Source organism: Drosophila ficusphila, unplaced genomic scaffold (genome assembly GCF_018152265.1).
Source record: "Drosophila ficusphila isolate 14025-0441.05 unplaced genomic scaffold, ASM1815226v1 contig_197, whole genome shotgun sequence".
In the NCBI taxonomy this organism is placed as follows: domain Eukaryota; kingdom Metazoa; phylum Arthropoda; class Insecta; order Diptera; family Drosophilidae; genus Drosophila; species Drosophila ficusphila.
The window spans coordinates 3,979,553-3,999,726 of NW_025064091.1; the positions used below are offsets into that span (position 1 = coordinate 3,979,553).

The 20,174-nt window shown below is 40.5% G+C and overlaps 4 protein-coding genes across 7 annotated transcripts in view; 2 read left to right on the forward strand and 2 right to left on the reverse strand.

The window, feature by feature from the left end:
* LOC108097622 (diacylglycerol lipase-alpha) overlaps positions 1 to 15,625 on the reverse strand; it is a 29,720-nt gene extending 14,095 nt beyond the window's left edge. For 2 of the 4 annotated variants that reach the window (XM_017200037.2, XM_017200035.2), the window contains exons 1-2: positions 15,083 to 15,625; positions 13,135 to 13,346 (exon numbers count right to left, since the gene is read on the reverse strand). The gene's annotated coding sequence lies outside the window, so the exon portion shown is untranslated. The remainder of the gene's footprint in view (positions 1 to 13,134; positions 13,347 to 15,082) is intronic. The other 2 variants (XM_017200038.2, XM_017200039.2) reach the window with 2 other exon arrangements.
* LOC108097623 (galactose mutarotase) lies at positions 2,317 to 3,743 on the forward strand. Its single transcript, XM_017200040.1, has one exon. It carries the CDS (start codon positions 2,406 to 2,408, stop codon positions 3,576 to 3,578), a length of 1,173 nt encoding a protein of 390 aa, XP_017055529.1. The 5' UTR covers positions 2,317 to 2,405; the 3' UTR covers positions 3,579 to 3,743.
* An 812-nt stretch (positions 15,626 to 16,437) lies between the features above and the next one.
* LOC108097433 (TM2 domain-containing protein CG11103) lies at positions 16,438 to 17,238 on the reverse strand. Its single transcript, XM_017199702.2, has one exon. The coding sequence runs from the start codon at positions 17,199 to 17,201 to the stop codon at positions 16,527 to 16,529; it is 675 nt and encodes a 224-aa protein (XP_017055191.1). The 5' UTR covers positions 17,202 to 17,238; the 3' UTR covers positions 16,438 to 16,526.
* Positions 17,239 to 17,532: 294 nt separating this feature from the next.
* LOC108097746 (cathepsin B) lies at positions 17,533 to 19,745 on the forward strand. Its single transcript, XM_017200255.2, has 4 exons — positions 17,533 to 17,890; positions 17,964 to 18,224; positions 18,327 to 18,494; positions 19,114 to 19,745. The coding sequence occupies exons 1-4, from the start codon at positions 17,771 to 17,773 to the stop codon at positions 19,585 to 19,587; spliced, it is 1,023 nt and encodes a 340-aa protein (XP_017055744.1). The 5' UTR covers positions 17,533 to 17,770; the 3' UTR covers positions 19,588 to 19,745.
* Positions 19,746 to 20,174: the final 429 nt, after the last annotated feature.

Here is a 20,174-nt window from a genome sequence, read left to right on the forward strand (position 1 = left end):
TATAAAATCGACAGGAAAAATTTGGAATTTGTAAATTTTGGTGTAGTAGGCTAAACAACTGAAAACTGAAAACAAAACACTAAAATATTCCATCATCTCACCTTGACAAATTAAACTAAGAACACTCGAGATAGTAATAATAACTTAGTTAGTTTCTTTGCTAACATTAAAGTCCTGGTTGAACTGACCTTCGATCTTAATTAAAACCTTTGCCTTTTGCAAAACAATGCAAACACTATTGTGCTTATTCGAAATGCTGACCTTTCCGGAGATACGTTTGTGTCCCTCTCTCTTTATTTATTTTCCTTATTTCCAGAGGACGATTTGCCGACAGATTTTATATTCCTGCAATATTTATCGCCAACCCGAGAGCTTCGTTTCAGTTTCGTTTTTCATTTTTCGATGCTGGCAAACTGGAGGGAGGGGAGAGCTGCGTACTTTCAAGGCTATGGAGCCCAGTGACAGTTGTTATCGGCAAACATTTACCTTTCTGCCAGCGAAACGAAACGGGGCGACCGACCGACCGACCGACCGGGCGAAATAGCAAAGGTGAAGCAACTGAACGCTCCACAAAAACGCCCGACCGACATTGGCATTGGCCTCCCTGAACTTTGGCCGACAATTTCCAACTGCGACTGGCGACGACTGTGACGATGATGAGGTATCCATGTCTCGATTTCGATGCGAATGCGAATGTATATGTAGTATATGTGAATGGCGGATAATGACGAGCCATGATTTTGCATTTATTTGCACACCATTCACTCAGCCGTATGGCCAATGAGCCATGATATCGAATCGAAGGCACGAACGGTGCGCGGGAAGAACAATGGCGAAGAAGCCGCTGGCAACTCGAAAAGCCATTAGTCCAACTGCAGGTATGTATGGTCATTATAACCCACATTTTCCCCGCCTGTGCACTTTGCAAAAAAACTCAATCACAATCAAGGTACAGAAGAGATACGAGTATCTATGATAATGGCATCATCTCGAGTAGTTAAGCTTTATCAACTGCATACATAAAATGGTAACTATACTATCATAGTTTGTTTACACGGATGGGTTCATTGATTTCCTTGAATAACTAGCCGGAGTTAAGCATAATTTATTCAAGTGTAGTGTGAAAAACCACGCAGCTGTCGAAGAAGCCGTAATGGGGCAAGGGCAGAGTAATTGATGGCAATTACTCTTTTGTTCTGTCTCCGTCATATATGGCAGCGCATTCAATTATTCAGTTATTGCCATTATAAATGATGATAATTCCTGTCACGGTTATTGGCTAAATAATGATCCGCAGCTAGCGCATTTCGCACCAATTTTTGATTAGATTTTTGGTGCCTGTTCCTGCTCCCAATAAATCACACACCTGGATCGGATCGCTTCTTTTGCTTTTTCATTTCATTGTTTTCTATATTTTATTTTTTTTTTTTTTTTTTGACCTGGTCCGGGTACAGGCCCCGCACGATAAGATAATCCAATGCAAGCAGCGACATCGTACATTATCTGCCTTTGAGGGGTTCGATGTACGAACAGGTGGCATGCACTCGAGCCAACAAATTGGGACGATATCACCGTCGCATTGGTAAACAGATGGTAAATGGGTGCAATTAACAACTGGACTTACGATAAGCCCTTTAAACGATTTACTAAAACTAAGTGGTTTGTGTTTACTTTAAGTTAGCGGAAGATTAATGCTATTTCCATCCACTAATGAATTCCATGTGTGCTTTTTGAGCTGCAGCTTTAATATCAAGCTCGAAAAACCAACTTTAATTTATCAAACTTCAGAAATACCCATTTTAGATAAGATTTTCGGAAAGAAAACAATAAAACAATATCTTTATTGCACTTAAGCACACAACGTTCGATTATTCAATTGATTAACTCATCAATTTCCCAAATTGATTCATACAATTTTACGAATTCTTCAAGTAAAATCTATTACTTGAAGTCAATTAGGTTGAAGTTCACAAGTTCATAGCTATCCGAAATGCCTATAAAAATTATGTTTCCTTCCTTTTGCACTAGACAATGTCAGAATTGTTGTAAACTTCAAATGGTTATGGCAGTTTAATTGCATTTTAGTTTGAGTTTGAAGCATTGTAACGGCCTAGGCCAATCAATAATTGAAAAATAAATGGAATTGTTTTCATTTATTCCGCAAGCTAGGGTTACTTCATTCATTTATTTAATTACCTATCGACTGTAATCTGATAATTGCATTCAATGAAGGAAAACACTGGTAAATGCTTAAAGACTTTAACCAATGTATTATTACAAATAATAATGACTAGGCAGCAATAAATGTTTAGGTGGTAAAGTGACAGCCGAAAAACATTTTCGATCTGGCTTCAACAAAGTAGCAAGCAAAATTTAGGGGGAAAAAATAATCAAAATTCGAAATTATGGTTAAGGTTGTGGAGGATATTTTCGGGATCGCGACGAATCCTTTTACAAAACAAGCACATGTTGTGCGTCGTTACACGATCACCAACACGAATCGCCTGTCGGTGTCCATCATCCAGCTGGGAGCCACGATCCAGAGGATTCACGCCCCCGATGCCTATCACCAGTTGTCGGACGTGGTCCTCGGATTCGATGATATAGCCGGTTATGTTAAGTACAGGAGCTACAAGTTCGGATGCACTTTGGGCAGGGTGACGGATGTGGTGGGCAACGGGGAGTTCATCATGGACGAACGGCGGGTGATTGTGTCCAAGAATCTGGGCCAGAGGCACCAGATCAACGGTGGCTTCATTGGTTTCGATCAGGTCATCTGGGATCTGTATATGAAGCGACCGGATGGCGTGACATTGCGTCACGTTTCGAAGGATGGACACGAGGGATATCCCGGCACCTTGACCGTACTGATTCACTTCACCATCGACGAGGACAATCGGTTCTTTATCCGAATCGAAGCGAATACCAATCAGACCACCCCCGTGAATATATCCAATAATATCTTCTTTAATTTGGCTGGCCAATCCACTGGAATCACGGGTATTTTCGATCATCGCATCAACATCGAAGCGCCGGAAACAATGGATACTTCTGGCAGCGATGGACTGCCAACGGGTCGATTCAAAAGCGTTAATGATTCCGTCTACGATATCCGATTGCCCGTCTTCATGGGCGATCGAGTGCGTCAGTTTGCGAGGAGTCCAGTGAAGGGATACGACATTTGCTATGCCCTCGACAAGGAATTCGATTCGAATATAACTCGATATGTGGGCAGGTTTCTGCATCCCGAATCGGGCAGATTCATGGAGATCTCTAGCAATCAGCCGTGTGTTAAGTTCGCCACTGCCAACGATTTTCCCCAGGAACCTCTTGGCGAGGAACCGATTTTGGGGAAGAAGTGCACTCGATATTGGCAGCATTGTGGCTTTAGTTTGCAGCTACTGAACTATCCGGATGCCGTCAATCAACCGGACTTTCCGCGGATCTTCATTAACCCGGGAGAGCACTACTTTCACGAGACCATCTATCATTTTGGTGTTCAGGAATCGTGGAAATGTTGCGCCGATCCCGAGGAACTCGAGGCTTTGGGTGAAGAACCACTCAAGAAACCGTTTTAAGAAAGGATCTTTTTGTCGTTTTTGGTATCGATTTGAATAAAACAAAACATTTGTTAAGTAAAGCAACAAGTAATTCAAAGTATGTAGATGATAACTTAACCACCGCACACAACTGTAAACCATTCATTTTTATTCCTGTAAAATATATTTCAAGAGAACAAGGTTCATATTTTTTTCTTTAATGTAAAATAAATCATGGTGAAACGCATTCAACCGTTTCCATGGCTAAACCAATTACTTGCGTGGGAATCACACTAAACCCAACAATAGAAAAATAAATACAACCAATAAATAAATGCCAAATAATGGGAAATTAAAGGGAAAACATAATTAAGAGCCATAGGGAAACGAGTATGGGAAGTGGAACTATCAGGAACTTGCGTTCGAGTATATAATTGAACTGTATGTACGAGTGTGCCAATAAATTTTCCCCCATTTCCCAGAAACTCGTGGCGTAACAAGTGCTTATGAAGGCCAAATGGAACTGCCCTCGACCAATCGCCGCGTTAACAATTTGGCCGTTGGCCCAAAATGTTTCCAAAAATGCATGAATGTCGAATCGAAATGTATCTGTATCTTTTGGCAAAGTGAAAGATTTGCAAGAACGACGCTAAAAAATATTGAACAAGGCACTTGGCCTGCGAGAAAGTTGTTCGGCGAAGTCCATGGAGCGACCCTCGAACATGAATATGCGGCTAATGGGGCATCTGGCACGTTTTCGGATCGATTGGAAATGTAACCTGATGTTTTGTGTACCCCAGATTTGTTGACTGTTTGCTTTTGGTTATACTAAATTTAGCCGCGCCGCTTGCGAATCCATTTACTTAAAGTCTATAAAAAGCAAACACCAGCGGATGGGGGAAAATCGATCTAAAATTAGATGGACCGCCGCTAAACCTCCGCTGGCATTTGCTATTTAGTGGCGTTATGGGACCATTTTTCGCATATCTCGCTCAATTTTCAATTTTCAATTCTCAATCCGCAATTCGCAAATTCGCAAACTAGCAAACTCACAATTGAATTTCCATCGCTCTTTGGCTGGTCGCTTATGTCGCTGTAATTTGGAATAAATTATTCGTATTTTAGCCCGTTTTGGGGGCTGCAGTTACAAGTTGCAAAGGTAAATGGCACACACTCACCCACGGAAACTGCACTTGCCCCCCAGGGGTTAATTGCACTGCCCCCTTTGCTTCCGCCCATTTTTACTTTTCACTTCTTACTTACCACCCCCTTTACCACCCCCGTTTTCCCCCTTCCCTTGGTTTTTGAATAACTTTATAAACCCAGGCCGCACTCTCTGATTGCGGTTTCCACTTCCTACTCGCCATATAATATAGTTTCAGCTTTCGCGTGACGCGCTCCCTTCCAAGCAATTAAAAAAAAACCAGGCCCCGAAAAAGGAAAATGCCGACGAAGGGATATGCACTCGAAAAAAATCAAGCAAGAAATTGAATAAAAAATATTTCTCAATAAAGACTTTAAAGCAATTTGGTGTATGCATTTTTGGGTGGAAATTTATAGCTTGTCTAAAATTCATAATTTTAAATTCATAAATTTTAAAGTCAACAACATTTTCCATAAATCTTAAACATTTATATGGAATGCCAAATATTCTCCTAAATTGTGTAAGGTTATGAGCTTTTGTATACAAAAATATGTGTTTTCTTTTTTTGTGAATTTTTTTCTGAATGTTTGTCAAGGGTGTCGACCAGGTCGACCGGACAAAGTGGGTGGGTCAGGTCGGTGGGCGGTGGGTGGTATGGAAAACAGCGAGCCTGCGCTTTGAGAAAGGTAAACACACATAGAAACCCGGCGGTTCAGGGGAAATAATGAGGGGGTTTGCCAGCATTTTCGCCAACGAGCCGCTAATGTTGCGCCCAGCCCCTCGAAATGAAATGAGTTCTTTTCGGTGGTTCGCCATTATATGACACAGTTTAGTGGGCCGAAAATTGTAGGAAACCGGCGATTGTGTGATTCAAATATTACACTTTAATAGCAATTTTGTAGATCAAGATTAAAGCTTTTAAATGGCAATGATTTTGAAGAATAATCTATTCCTCTTTGTTGGGTTTATACAAACTTAACAAACAAGTTGAAAAGTTCTAACACAAAATCTATTTGAATCTATATTTGCCATGTTCTAAACTATGAATCATACTTCTGTTTACTTTTCGCATTCAGTTCTAATCAAAGTAATGCACTTTAGATGCATTTAGTTGATTAATCTTCTTTTTCTCAAACGAATATCAACAGTTTACATCATTTGAGCCTTTTTGCTTTTGCATTTATGTCTGTTCAATTGAATGGCATTGCAACTGATTGACAACCTACCCCAACCGCTGTGCAAATGAATTTTAATCGACAGACTGCGCAAATAATAATTTCTATTTTTGATTTGACTATTGCTCAGGGTTTGCTGTTGATTATAACAGCAATTCAGATAAATCTTTGTGAAGTGGAAACATGTACAGGGTGCGCCATCTCGAGCTTCGGTATGAAAATATTAAATAACTTTGGAAAAAAACAAAAATTCATGGAAAATGTTTTACATTTATTTAGATTGATCCTTTATAATTCATTTGAGTTAGTTTTTGAACACAATATCGACTAAGTGACTTCCTTTGTTCTTGATGGCAAAAAGTGTCCTTTTTCGAGCATTTTCCATTACTTTCTTGAGCAATCGGCCGATATATTGGCCATTTCGGTGCGAATACTCTCCTTGAGCTCTGTGATGGTCTAGGGCTTGCTTATGTATACCCCACAAAAAGAAATCCGGCGGGGTCAAGTCCGGCCAGTCGATATCGCCTCTTTTTGACACAACGCATCCAGGAATTTTGCTGCAAAAACAGCATGGTTTCGTTTGCTGTGTGACATGGGGCCCCGTCCTGCTGTAACCAGAAATTTTCTAGACCCTTCAAAAACTAACTCAAATGAATTGTAAAGGATCAATCTAAATAAACATAAAACATTTTCCATGAATTTTTGTTTTTTTCCAAAGTTATTCAATATTTTCATACCGAAGCTCGAGATGGCGCACCCTGTACTATATGTACTATATGCATATCTACTGCAAATATGTGCCGCTCTAAGTTTGTTCAAGTCTTCTACTACTACTTTTATCCCAACAATATCAATTTTCCGGTATTCATACTTCGCCAATTAATTAGTAACTAAGGCAATACATATTTGTGTGACCCAAATTCCGCACTTGTGTTACGGCAATCGCGACGTGGATCTATGGCATCGATGCCTCTGTCAATATAGCACATCGGCGGCTGATTGACAGCCCCATCACTAACACCATTATCCCTCAGTTGGTCGTGGCAGAGCCTTTGTGTTGTTTGTTGCAATGGGATCGGAATCGCACAAAAGCCCAGCCCCTGACAAAGTTATGCACGATATACACACATTCACTATACAACACATATATATCATATATATATATATATATTATATGGCTAGTGTATCCTTTGTCCGTAGGTGAAATGCGTTGGCGGGAAATCTAGGGAAACTGGGGGGTCGCGTCATAAAAACAATGTCATCAGAAGGCAGCGTGTCGGACGGAAATCAACTAAAAGGCCAATGCCAGCAGCACTCGGAGATTCATTCAGTGTGAAAGGGATGGAAAATAAAGAGAGAGATGGATGGAAAATAAGATGGAGATAGGACAAAAGTTGCGGCAGGAACCGAACAAGAACAAAAACCAAAAAGAAAGTTGTATGGCAATAATGACGAGCCCCGTTTAATGACGATACAGATAGAGATAGATGATGTGGATGTGGATGTGGATAAGCCAGTGCGAATATATATTATATATCGGTTATAAAACGCCAGCGCACATATAAAATAAATCGTTGCATATGCCAAGGATACACTTCAAATCGCAGTAGGATATTCTGGGCTTAAAAGTTTCCAATTCAATTGAATCAAAACAATTCCTACTTCTTTAAAATGCGAACAACTCAAGTTGCTTCTGAGACCCTTGGGCGATAATTAAATGTCAAAGCCTGCCCTTCAACTTTGTAATAATATATACAAACGCAGTGCAAACGATTGCCTCAGTCTTAACTGAAGTTTCAAGAGCTCTTTATCCATTATTTTAAAGTGCTAGCTAAACTGAACTCGAGACAACAAACAAGACAACGAATTGCTATTCCTCGCATTCGCTTTTTCCCAGTTCGTTTCGTTTCGCTGGGTTTGGGTTTGGGTTTGGTTTTGATGACAGGACAAAAATAAAATAATAAAAAACAGCAGCAGCGAGGAATGCTGTTCATTTGACATTTTTAACCAATTTTCTAGTGTGAGTGGCTTTTCATAGACTAGATTCGGAGACGCACAACAAACAAGCTGGATGGATAATTTCGTTGCCTTCGTCTGCGTTCTGTAAAAGCTTTACATTGCTTTGCATCTTTAATTTCCTTTGCCCGCCTTCTATTTTTTCTATTTTTTTTTTTATCGCATTTCGGTATTTATTATATCTAATGGAATGCGGCAGGCAACAACGGCATGAAGGCAAAAAAGCCGGAAAAGCCGGAAAAGGATGGAAAGGGATGGAAAATGTTGGCGGGACAAAGATAAAGGGCAGGCAGGAAACACGCAAGGAATGCTGCTGCCAGCTCTGGATTTTTGGCCCGAAACGAAGGAGTTACAGCACATACATAAATTAAAAAAACAATGACTGCCCGAGACTCTCAAAATTTAATTAGTTGGATTAGCAGAATAGCAGACAATTTTTTTTTAAGTGCTGCATTATGCAGTAGAAATAAATATTATAGGAAAGTGGATCAGCAAATTATTTGTAATTTTTTAACGCTAATAAAAGCGATTTAATTGTTGAGTGAAATTTACGTTTGAATATGTTTGCTTTGTTTACTTTTTCTAAATGTTTTATCAGTTTTATTGGCTGATTTATAAAGCAATTTATTTAATTTCAATATCTCAAACGCATGTTGTTAAATATCAATGTTGTGCATGATGGGCGCTCATAACAATAATTACAAAATGCAATTAAAAAACACCATCAATGTGTTGCCCAGAAGGATGAGGCAGTCACCAGTCTCCACTTTCCTTCAGGAGCAAACAATAAAAAAGGAGTAAACAACGTAGTGCGAATTGCATGCGTGCAGGATAAACAATAACAAAAAGAAGGGAAAACAGCACACATACAGTTACACAGAAGCACTGAAAGAAAACAAAGCCAAAGGCAAAGCTTCTTAAGACGTTGGAAAAGCCTTCCGCACGCATTGTTTTCCGGCTCCATTGTTATTGTAATTGATGTGGCCAAGGAGAAAAGAAAATGGTTGGGAAAGTGCACGAAAAGAAATTTCAATTTACTTTGCTTTCGCTACAATGAATTTGAAAAATATCTAAAAAATATTAATAAGCTGTTTGTTGCTATTTCAAAAGTCAAAACAATATTGAAGATATACAAGCCATCAAATCATAATTTTTTCGTGTGAAAAGAAAGGTTTTGAAATTGGGGAGGAAGTGCAAAAGAAGACGTGTTGAGTGCCGCAATTTCAATCTTTCTGACTTTTCCTCTGCGCTGGTATTTTTCCGCAGGCTGCAAGAAAAAACAATACAGTCGTCGACTTCTACTTGCAACATTGCAGCAAATCTTCTAATTCCCCTTACGTAAGGTACCTCAAGAATATCTAAAAAAAAAAAGGAGAAAAACAGGAAACACGCAACAAAGTTCTAGAGCCTGCAAAAATGCAATTGTTTGTGCCAAACAATTTGACAAACATAACAAAACCAAAAACGAACAAGAGCGAAAAGAAGACACTTAAAAAAATGAAATCATAAAGAGTTAACTAAAACCCAAACATATTACATATTTTAAGATTTCTTGCTTAAGAATTAAACAAACTTATAGCAAAATTTTTGGTTTTCGTTTGGGATCCTTTGCAGATGGCAAAAGTATTTAAATTCTAGTGTCTGATTCTCCAAAACAACTTCGCATGATTTTGAAAGTTAAATGAATCGAATTTAAAGCTGTCTGATTTTTCCAGCGTGTGGAAGATAGTTAGAAGTAGAAAGAGGAAGAGGTCGACTGAGACCGGTTTGGCAAAAGACGGTGGTGAGTTTTTCAAAGTTCACCCACCGTTCAACGCACACACCTACCCACCCACCTCTCGGTTTTCCTCAACAACCCTCCTTGAGTTTTACTGGAGCATGGAGAAAACGCGTGGATGACACACAATAACAACAAAAACAATAAACAGTGCAAGATGGGTACAATGTACCCACAGAAACTAAAGCAAACTTAAGATTTTAAATTTTATTATAAAGACACTGCTTAATAAAAAGCCATAATTGGATTTTTAGATATTCCCATGAGTCTGAATTATTTTTCCTATTTGCAAAAATAACAACCTGTCACAAAACAAGCGTAAGCAATTGTAAAAATAATAACCTTTGGCCATGTGATGTCTATTACAAGTGAGAAAAGTTCATTAAACAGATTGGAGGTTGCACTGTAATAACAAAATAGCGACAGCAAAGAAGACGATTTCCATTCCGGCACAAACAAAATCCGCTAATACTCGCCGATGGCCGTCGTGGTGGATGAAGATGATGCGATGGGATGGTGGCGAGCTGGGTGCCAAAGTGGGTGGGTGCTGGTATGGTTGGATGGGTGGTTGGGTGGTTGGGTGGTTGGGTGTGTTTTGGGTGGCACAAGGTGGCACACTAGTGACGCTCTCGCTTATGGCGACAGCCTGGCAGCTTTGACATTTGCATGTGTATTATGCGTGGCCCTCTGGGCAAGTGTTTGTATGGGGAGTTCTCGCCAATACGAAACACACACACTCACACACACACACACACACTTAAACGCATGCCAAACAGCATCCTAGATGGGAAAAATCCTTCAAAGTTAAGAAACAGAACAGAACAACAGAGCAGGCAACAAAATCATCGCCATCGCCAAGTTTGTGCTTCTTTTGACTCACTTTGAGAGCGAGACATATGGACAGATGGTCAGAAGGACACAGTCACAGTCACAGTCACAGTCACAATCACAGTCACAGGAAAAGAATAACGAAAGGGCGCCCTTGACATTTTCCTATCAAGCTATTCGCTTCAGAGATTGCATTGCCATCTGATCCAGATACGGCGATCAATTACTGACTCAGCCGGATAACATAATGGCCATTCCAAAGTCAATAGTTCCGATGGAATAGCCTCACTATAAACAAAACCAATCAAAGTTCAACTCATAACGTCAAGGTCTCTAAAACAAATCATTTGGAAATTGAACTTCATAATTGAAATGACTATGATTTTAAATAAATGTGCAAACCACCTTCTCCTCTTTTTTGATAATCTGTCAACGGATAAATTGATCTCAAAGAAAATTTTAGTAACCTCTGGCCAACCAACCATTATAGATTACAGATATAACATTTAATATAAAATCTATTTTAAGCTATTTATTACAGCTCGAGATCCGCCAAAACAGGTCTTTGTGGTTCAGTGAAGATTTATCGGCTCATTCCGTCCGCTCTCTGGTTGCCATCGCATCCGTGGGCTGTACAGTATGCACTGGTCATAAACTACCATACATATATCTCAGGAGCACTGGCGGTACAGCCAAGTCTAGAAAGCTGAGACCGAGGCCGAAACTGAAACTGAAACCGAAACCGAAGGAGAAACAACACTCGCCACAGGCATCCTCAGCACATATTCTATCTGCACATCCGCATATCCGCACATCCGCATATCCGCACATCCTCTATCCGCAATCCTCCTCCGCAGTTCAGAGGGCTGCTGGCACTTTTGGTACTTTTGCTACTGCCGCTGCAGTTGTCGTCCCCAAAAATAACTAACCCCCAAAGAGTGAAGCTCTTCCACGCAAGTTTTTTCACGGGTGAAGGGAAGTGGGAGGACGGGGGGGTTAGGTGGATAGGAAAATGGAATGCTTGGACATGGACAGCCACAGAGAATAGAATACACCGGCGACGGAAAAATCAACGAATACGGCTGTGTTTTTGGCCTGGTGGCGTCTGTCTCATTCCTCCGCTTTCCCTTTTTCCATTTTTCCCGACAGCAGGCAGCAGGCAGCAGGCGGCAGGCGCCAGCCACCCCCGAAAATTGCCACCCACCTTGCATACACGCAGGAAAACGACGAACCAATATTGCCACCATGGGCACGTACGTTCTATTTGCGAATTATCATTTTCGTTTGAACAATGATATGGTAGCTGTACGACTTTTGTCTTATTTGAGTTTCAACAAAAGTTATTGAAATATTAAGCGAAATCTACTCAGTGAAAATAAAAGGGAGTTGTAATATCATAAAGATATTTTTATCTCTTACATATAATAATTACTTCATTGGAACTAACTTATATTTTTAAGAACTAAGAAAATTTCGTAATTAAAAGTTTAGCCCACTTCCACAATATTTATTTCTGTGTAATTTTTGCCCGCAGGCATCAGCGAATTTTTGACTATTTTTAGCACTTTTTGTTCAATTTTTTTTTAATTTACCTCCCGTTGCGTTCTGTTTTCCTATTTGTTTTTCTTATTTTTTTGCAGGCTCATTCGGATAAACGTTAATTTCAATTTTAAAAATCATTCACACTTGCAGCAGTTCAAAACGCTTAAATTCAGCGATGGGGATGACTTTTTATGGCCAAAAATCGTTATCGTCGGGAAATGTGGGGGATGATTGCTCCCATCGAGGCTTAAAACCTTTCAAGACGCTTATGCTTCTAATTCGGGGATGACATTTACCTATCATTTCCTCTCAGACAGACGAAAAACATCGCCAAGGCTTTTACAAAAAGATAGAATTAATTTATAAGAAGTGTATATCTGATTTGTGAACTCTTCTTAAACTCTGCTAATATTGTAACTTAATTTAAAACTGGATTTGCTACACTTACTTAAATTATATCATTGGCATGCGATCAAATTAGACTGATTATTCGCCACTAAACCGTTATCCGACATTCACCAACTGCTACAGTTAATTTGGCTAATCGGCGGTTTGCCTTTCCATTATGTAACAGATTAAAGTGAATTACTTTCTGGAACGAGGTTCACCCCATCCCCTCAGGCTGTCAAACTTTGAACTACATTTCTAGTTTCGGTTTTTCTTTTTGTGTGTTTATAATGCTGTGTCTACAATTTGGCAAAATTACAAACTAAACAGTAAAATCAGCAGTGTGTGTGTGTGTGTGCGACAGAACCAAGGAGCGAGCAGTAAATATATATGGATGAGTGTGTCCAGATGGAAGATGAGTGTATATGCACAGAAAAAAAAAAGTTTATGCCAAGTTAAAAAGTCTTCAAGCATTTTTAGGATGAGTCTTTAATAAAACATCAAACATTAACACCTATTGGTTTTCTTTTTTATATCAACTAATGTTATACGTATTATAAATAGTGTTAAACAGCAAATATACAAAAGTATTTATAAGAGCATCTTTTATTTAAAATATGTAGTTTATATTGTTCGAAAAATTCTTTTCTATGTCCAATATGGAAGAAGGTTTATTTTTTGTATTATTTATAAAACAAAATGGAAAAATGTGCAGAATATTCTTACCGCAATTTGTTGTTGCCAGCGCGACGCTGGCTGCAGTCGGGCGTCGCTGCTGACGCCGCTGCTTCTTCGGCTGCTGCGGTCGAAAATAAAAAGTTGCCAACTTTTGATGTTGGTTTTCGGTAATTTTTTTGGCTTCGGTTAACGCTTTTCACCGATTCCGCTTCTTGTAATATTTTATGGTTTTTATTTTCCGCTGCTTTGCTTTGGTTGCACTTTGAAACAAAATTCCAAACGTTAAAAAAAAATCGAGAAAAAAAGTTTCACGGTTGGCTTCATTAGCATTATTGTTTGTTGTTGTTTTCTCTTAACACTTTCTCGCGAAAGGTAAAAAAAGATAAAAGAAAGAGAGAGAGAGAGAGAGAGAGAGAGAGAGAGAGCAATCGCCACTAAACTAGCTAGTTTTCCTAGAATTTGGTCGTTTGCATTGGTATGATTAAATTCGCAATGTTTGTTGGCTATTTATAGGCCTGTCAAGACCTTAAACATGACCTGAAGCTACTTCTCGTTGATAGTTATGTGCTTTCTTAACCCTAGATGGACAGACTTTCAATTTTAAAACACTTATTTTAATTCTGAAAAAAACAAGTACATATAAAACTGTTAACTTTCTAATTTTTGTCATTTTCAGTGTCCTAAGATGTAAATAGAAAACGTAAAGAAGCCTGTCTAGGGTTAAGCGACTTGTCAAGCGAGAAAATTGGCTTTCAGCCACTCTGAGTTTAAGCATTTTCAAGGAAATAAAGCGCAACTGTCATCGCAAGTGGGCTTCCCATCCAATTTTCTTGTAACTTTATTGCCCCATAACACAATTTTTCATTTAACATTTTATGTCCCTATGAAAATGTAGTTATCTTGTAATTTTAGGAGAATTAATTCAGTTTGTTACCCTCTGGTAAGCAAACCCAGTTTGCATTAATGGAAATTTAAGACAATTTTAAAGTTTTTTTTTGTATTCTTTAAACTTTACCCAGAAGACTTTGCATTAAATTAATGTTACGCCTGTTCAGGATGCAGCTAATTAGGAAGCTACTGGATTCGCTTAATCTCGTTTATACCATCGTCGTGTGACGGAAGCCGAGGACCAGGTATCGGGTATCGAGTACCGGCTGCCGAGTACCGTTAGGAGGCTGCACTTAATGAGCCTGAACTTTCACACCGCTGCAGCAGAACTGAAGCAATTATGTACACAGAAAAAAACAACCCCAAGAAAAAAATGTATTTAAACTCTTTTCAAGAATTTAATTTGAAGTATTCATATTATTTTTAAATTGATTGTTATGTTTACTGTTTAAATTTTTCACTGATTTCTTTCTGTGCACCTGGCAAATGCCAGGGGTCAAGTCCTTCAGCTGCACTTTGAACTTTTACTTTTTGACAATGGCAAAATATGAATTTCTATTTGTTTGGATTCCATCGCTTTCCAATACAGTAGAATCCTGTTATAACGACTCCGCTTATAGTGTCCGTCCGGGTATTGCGACGAAACCTCGATGGCTTGATTGGTCCCCAGACAGACTTTTACACTTAAATCCTTCTGCTTAGTGCGTCTTCCGGGTATAACGACGAAAAATCGTCGGTCCCTTGAAAGTCGCTATAAGCGGATTCTACTGTATATTGAAATATCGAATATGAAAATCTCTTACTAAAAGGGCAATTGTGGACTCATGTTTAAAACAAACTGATTGTAAGAACTTTCTTTCTGTGTGGTGCCGACGGCCTTGGCGGCTAATTACCGGCGACCGGTAACGCGGTCGCTGCGCCTTCGACGCTGCGTGGGCGTCGCAGCAGCGGCGCAGCCTTAATCCCGCTCGAACGGATTAAGTCGATGATGCTGGAATGGAATGGCTTCAGGTGTGCGAGCGGATCGATAAATGGAAATCGCTACTGGCTCTCTTTCGCTCTCCCTTTCTTTCTTTCATTCTTCGCCTTTCTGTTTACACTTATTTACCATTCAGTTCTTGGCTGTTTTTCCACTTTACACTCGCACACGCATACACGCACATATAGAACAACCACTAAAGCACAGTTAGTCCATCAGCATCCGAAAAGAAATTCGAATTGTCTCGAGCATTGGCGCTGCCGCTGTCTCTGCCGGCGTCGCTGACGGCGTAAGCGTCCCCATGTTGTTGTTCTTGTATTTCTTGTACTTCTTTTCCCGTGGAATTTACACACGATTTTGTTTACGTTCTTGTGCCGCGATTAATGAAGTACAAATACTTTCGACTTTTATCACTCCCGTTTTCATTTAGCGTTTGTTTTGTGCACAAATTCTGGCCAAACAATTAATGTTTTTGTATGTTTCATTTATGCACCGTGCAATCTACGGTTCCTTTTCGTTCTGGTAGTTGTTTTTGCTTCTTGCGGCAGAGACGCGCAACGGAGAAATGGATAAATGGAGATGAAGAAAGAGAAAGCGTCCGCGCCACTCTCTTGTTGACCGCGCGGTCGCCGAGGCTTTTTTTGCGACTGCTTTCGAGTTTCGAGGGCTAAAGCATGGTAGAATAAGAATAGGGTAGAAGTATCGTCGGGTCCGTCAGTCCGTTTAAAATTTCTACAATGAGTGCGAGTAAAAGTGTGTTTTCCGATAAGTGCGAACGAATCAGCAATAGAGTCTGTTGTCTAACCCTTATGCAGTGCATGGGGCTTAATATGGCCTGGCATATGACAATAGGTTAATTTTTTGTGAGATTTTAATATACTTAAATTGTTTCGGGTACTTAATGCGTGGCAGCCAAAATGGGCTGAAATCAGGAACAGAAGCTAACCAAAGTACAACAAAGTCTAAATGGAAACTCGATCTCGGACTTAGTTAATGACCCCACCATCGGTTGTTATCTTTGATTATTCAAATTTAACAGGGACAACGGTAAAAAACCTGAACAACGTTCTCTCAATCGGTTAACAACGGATGGTGAATTCTCTTAGCCAACCCGAGAGAGCGACCCGAACGTTAACGGACTGAACCCGAACGGCTTGGCAGCTCCAAATTCTCTCTGAATCATAGCGAATACACCCTCCTAAACTATCCGGTTCACCTTCCTAACCTGGCATTGCCATCATCCGACCTTAGCAAGTACACAAACCACAGTCAGCCGCGACTCCATAAGCGAGCGCGATTTTTAAATCTTGGAAACCGTATTGAGTGATTTACATATATAGATTCTTAGGTCGTAGAAATTACTATAGAATGTTTTGGGCCACCTTCACATGGAGAAACGATAAAAAGTTAATTTAAGTTGCACATTTTCGTAGAAGCGGTTTGCTCCTTTCAAAACAAAATTAATAACTTCACAAACACAAATGTATGTTTATAATACCCACAATTTGGCTATGTTTACTAAATGATCTTATTGAACAACTTATCGCTAGGAAACAGGACACATATCACACGTCTAGACGTAGGGATTCCAATTGCTACCGTCTTCAGGCAGAAGATTATTGGTGATCAACAAAATGACGTCGATGATCCACCAGACGCCCACACCGCCCATCGTCAGGAGTTTGCCGACGGCGGTACCTGTTTGGCCGAGGCAGAAGCGGTCCATGCCGAGGAATCCGAGGAGCATGCTGTAGATCAGGGTAGTCACAAAGTAGTGGTCCGTGTAGCGGACGCAGGGGACTCCGTCGCGGTAGAAGGTGCGATTGCCGAAGCAATCGATGTCTGCGAACACGGTGCACACCACTTTGGCGTGCTCCACGTCCTCGTAGGTGGAACCACCGAATCGCAGGCATCCGTGGCCCTTTTCCATCTGTGCGGTAGCATTCTCCCGATGGTCAACGGGATCCTTGCAATCCAGAAAGTCGCGTGGCAGGAAGGAGCACATCACATTCGGTCCGAGCGGGTTGAAAGCGGAGTTCCCTGCTCCGCCGGAAGATGATGATGACGAGGAAGCGGCGGACGAGGGTCCCAGTCCGGAGCCAAGTTGCGCCTGCACGGGCACAACCGACTGCACCGCTGTGCCGGAAACCACTGTCTGCGGCTGCTCCTTGTCACTGCGCGCCTGGATGGCCTCGGTTGAGGGATTGGTGGCCACCAGGAACGCAAGTATCCCGTAGAAAATCTGCATCTTTGCCAACTCCTAATCAAAACATTCACGGCCAGTGTGGCCACACCCTCTATTATGCTTGCTGACAAAGAGCCATGTATCGATAATTGTTCTTATCAGCTTTATGGTTTTGTTATAATGATTATGACAAAAAAAATGTAATAAAATCGAAATTTATAAATTCTTAGCGTTGATATCAAGATTTATTACAGAAAATGTATTTTTAAAATATTTTTTAACACCCAGTATGTTAATCTTATTTTATTTATTTTCACGAGTTAGCAGCTATCACTTGCGCATCTCTGTTTTCGATAGACCATTTTGCTTTTCGTTTGGTGTGCACACACTGGCCGTGTAATCAGCGGGCGCCAACCATTTTTCAGAACAGAACAAAAACAAGAGAAATTAGAGACATAAAGAGCATTCTCCGTCCGATTTTCACAAGCAGTTCGAACACAACAACGGAACGGAGAGCCCAGAAAATCCGAAGCGTCATTTCCACCATTTTTTTAAAAAAGTGATTTGTGATTTTGCTGTGTCAGCGTTGGGATTTCAATAGAATTTCGATTTAAGAATACGTTGGCGAAATAATGAATTTGCTGCTACTGGTGGCCACCGTGGCCTCCGTGGTGGTTTTGGCCGCCGGTGAGCCAACCTTTCTGTCCGATGAGTTCATCGAGGTGGTGCGCAGTAAGGCCAAAACCTGGCAGGTAAACCAAATTCCTTTGTTTTTCCCTGCTGACGTGACAAGTATAATTGCATTTTCCGTATTCTATCCGCCAGGTGGGCCGTAATTTCGATGAGTTCGTGACCGAGGATCACATCCGTCGCCTGATGGGTGTCCATCCGGAAGCGCACAAGTTTGCTTTGCCCGAAAAGCGCGAAGTTCTCGGCGAGCTGTACAAGGAATCCGCAAACGATATTCCGGAGGAGTTCGATTCCCGCAAGGCTTGGCCCAACTGCCCAACGATTGGAGAGATCCGCGATCAGGGATCCTGCGGCTCATGCTGGGCCTTTGGCGCCGTGGAAGCCATGTCCGATCGGGTAAGCCACTTATCTTATCGAACTCTTGGCCCCGCCTTGTCTTTGTTTGGCCAGCTGATGTTTTAATCAATTTTTTATTGCTGATTTGCTGATTACACAAAGGTGTGCATCCATTCCGGTGGCAAGGTGAACTTCCACTTCTCGGCCGACGATCTGGTGTCCTGCTGTCACACCTGCGGATTTGGCTGCAACGGTGGATTCCCCGGTGCCGCATGGAGCTACTGGACGCGCAAGGGAATCGTCAGCGGAGGACCCTTCGGTTCCAACCAGGTAAGTGGCCTACTTACTAAAAATAGGAATTTAAAAATTTCAATTTCAAAATTTGCAAAAAATGGATTTGCAGAAAAGTGATAAGATTACAAAATAAATACTTTTTCTAATTTTTATCCGATTTATGAGTGGTATACCTCTGTAGATTTGTTTTTTAAATATCTATCTATGAGTTTATCTCACAATGTTTTACTAGAAAAATGCAGCGCAAAATGATTAAGAGCAATTAAAACTCTTTGTTTGCTGCAATATACATAGCTATAAAGATTACGACGCCGTTAAATTTTTTTCTATTTAGAATATATCGCAGAAATCACGTTTTTGTTTTTATCAAGTCTTAAATGCATTTTAATATATATATTTTTTTGTGACTAATGAAGTATAGGATGTATTAAATATATTGCACGTATTCTATTAGATATATTATACGGAATGTACTTATAGTCACTCAGTTTTTAGATAAGAACAGCTATAGATTGGATTGTGAATAAGGTCAAGAATATCTTTTCAAGTTTTTGAATCATTTCAAAAAATGTTAAAGGCAAAATACATACTTTTATGGAAGATACCTTTTTCTTTTTTAAAGAAATAATTATAATAGGAAATTATTTCATTACAGGGCTGCCGACCGTACGAGATTTCGCCGTGTGAGCACCACGTGAACGGCACCCGTCCGCCGTGCGCCCATGGCGGTGGAACACCGAAGTGCCAGCACGTCTGCCAGAGCGGCTACACGGTGGATTATGCCAAGGACAAGCACTTCGGCTCCAAGTCCTATTCGGTGCGGCGCAATGTGCGCGAAATCCAGGAGGAGATCATGACCAATGGACCGGTTGAGGGGGCCTTCACCGTCTACGAGGATCTCATTCTGTACAAGGACGGTGTCTATCAGCACGAGCACGGCAAGGAGCTGGGCGGTCATGCCATTCGCATTTTGGGCTGGGGCGTTTGGGGCGAGGAGAAGATCCCCTACTGGCTCATCGGCAACTCGTGGAACACCGATTGGGGCGATCATGGCTTCTTCCGCATCCTCCGTGGCGAGGATCACTGCGGCATCGAGAGCTCCATTTCGGCGGGTCTGCCCAAGCTGTAGAATTATACTCACTATGTATTCCGGCGTCGTGCTGATATCAACCCTCTATTTTCTATCTCCTCCCCCTTTTATTTCCATTCCAAATCGCAAATGACGTTCGTAGTTAATGTAAACAACTAAACCTGATTGATAATAAAGTATTGTATGTGACTATGGAAGTGATCTTCGACTAAGTGAACTCTTTACAGTGGCATTTCTATAAAAAGGAAAATTGGGAGCTTATTTATGAAACATTTAAATTGCTTAGACCGAACAACCTTTTAAATGGAAATCTTTACTGAATCTGAGATCTGAAATATGAACAACAGTTTAATGAATTTCCACTTTGCTAACAGGTTTCATATTAAAAGGTTCGACTGTAATTGTTTGCATTGTTTATGATAATAGTACCTAAGTTTCCAAGTACTATATATATGTTTGTATATAGATCAGCTAGCAATCATCCGATGGCTTCGTTTTTATTCTGTTTCAGGGAATTTATACAGAACTGAGCTTGGTAGCTTTGTTTGTTTTGCAAGTTGAATTTTGATTAGCATCTCATTTGATTAATCAAACAATCAGTTCAGCTTGCTGAGATTCGTCATATA

What these genes read in the sequence shown, in the direction of transcription:
- LOC108097746 (XM_017200255.2), top strand. Translation starts at nt 17,771, where the DNA reads ATGAATTTGCTGCTACTGGTGGCCACCGTGGCCTCCGTGGTGGTTTTG. An exon ending in GTAAGGCCAAAACCTGGCAG is followed by an intron (nt 17,891 to 17,963) that starts GTAAACCAAATT and finishes TCTATCCGCCAG; the next exon opens with GTGGGCCGTAATTTCGATGA. An exon ending in GACCCTTCGGTTCCAACCAG is followed by an intron (nt 18,495 to 19,113) that starts GTAAGTGGCCTA and finishes ATTTCATTACAG; the next exon opens with GGCTGCCGACCGTACGAGAT.
- LOC108097433 (XM_017199702.2), bottom strand. Translation starts at nt 17,201, where the DNA reads ATGCAGATTTTCTACGGGATACTTGCGTTCCTGGTGGCCACCAATCCC.
- LOC108097623 (XM_017200040.1), top strand. Translation starts at nt 2,406, where the DNA reads ATGGTTAAGGTTGTGGAGGATATTTTCGGGATCGCGACGAATCCTTTT.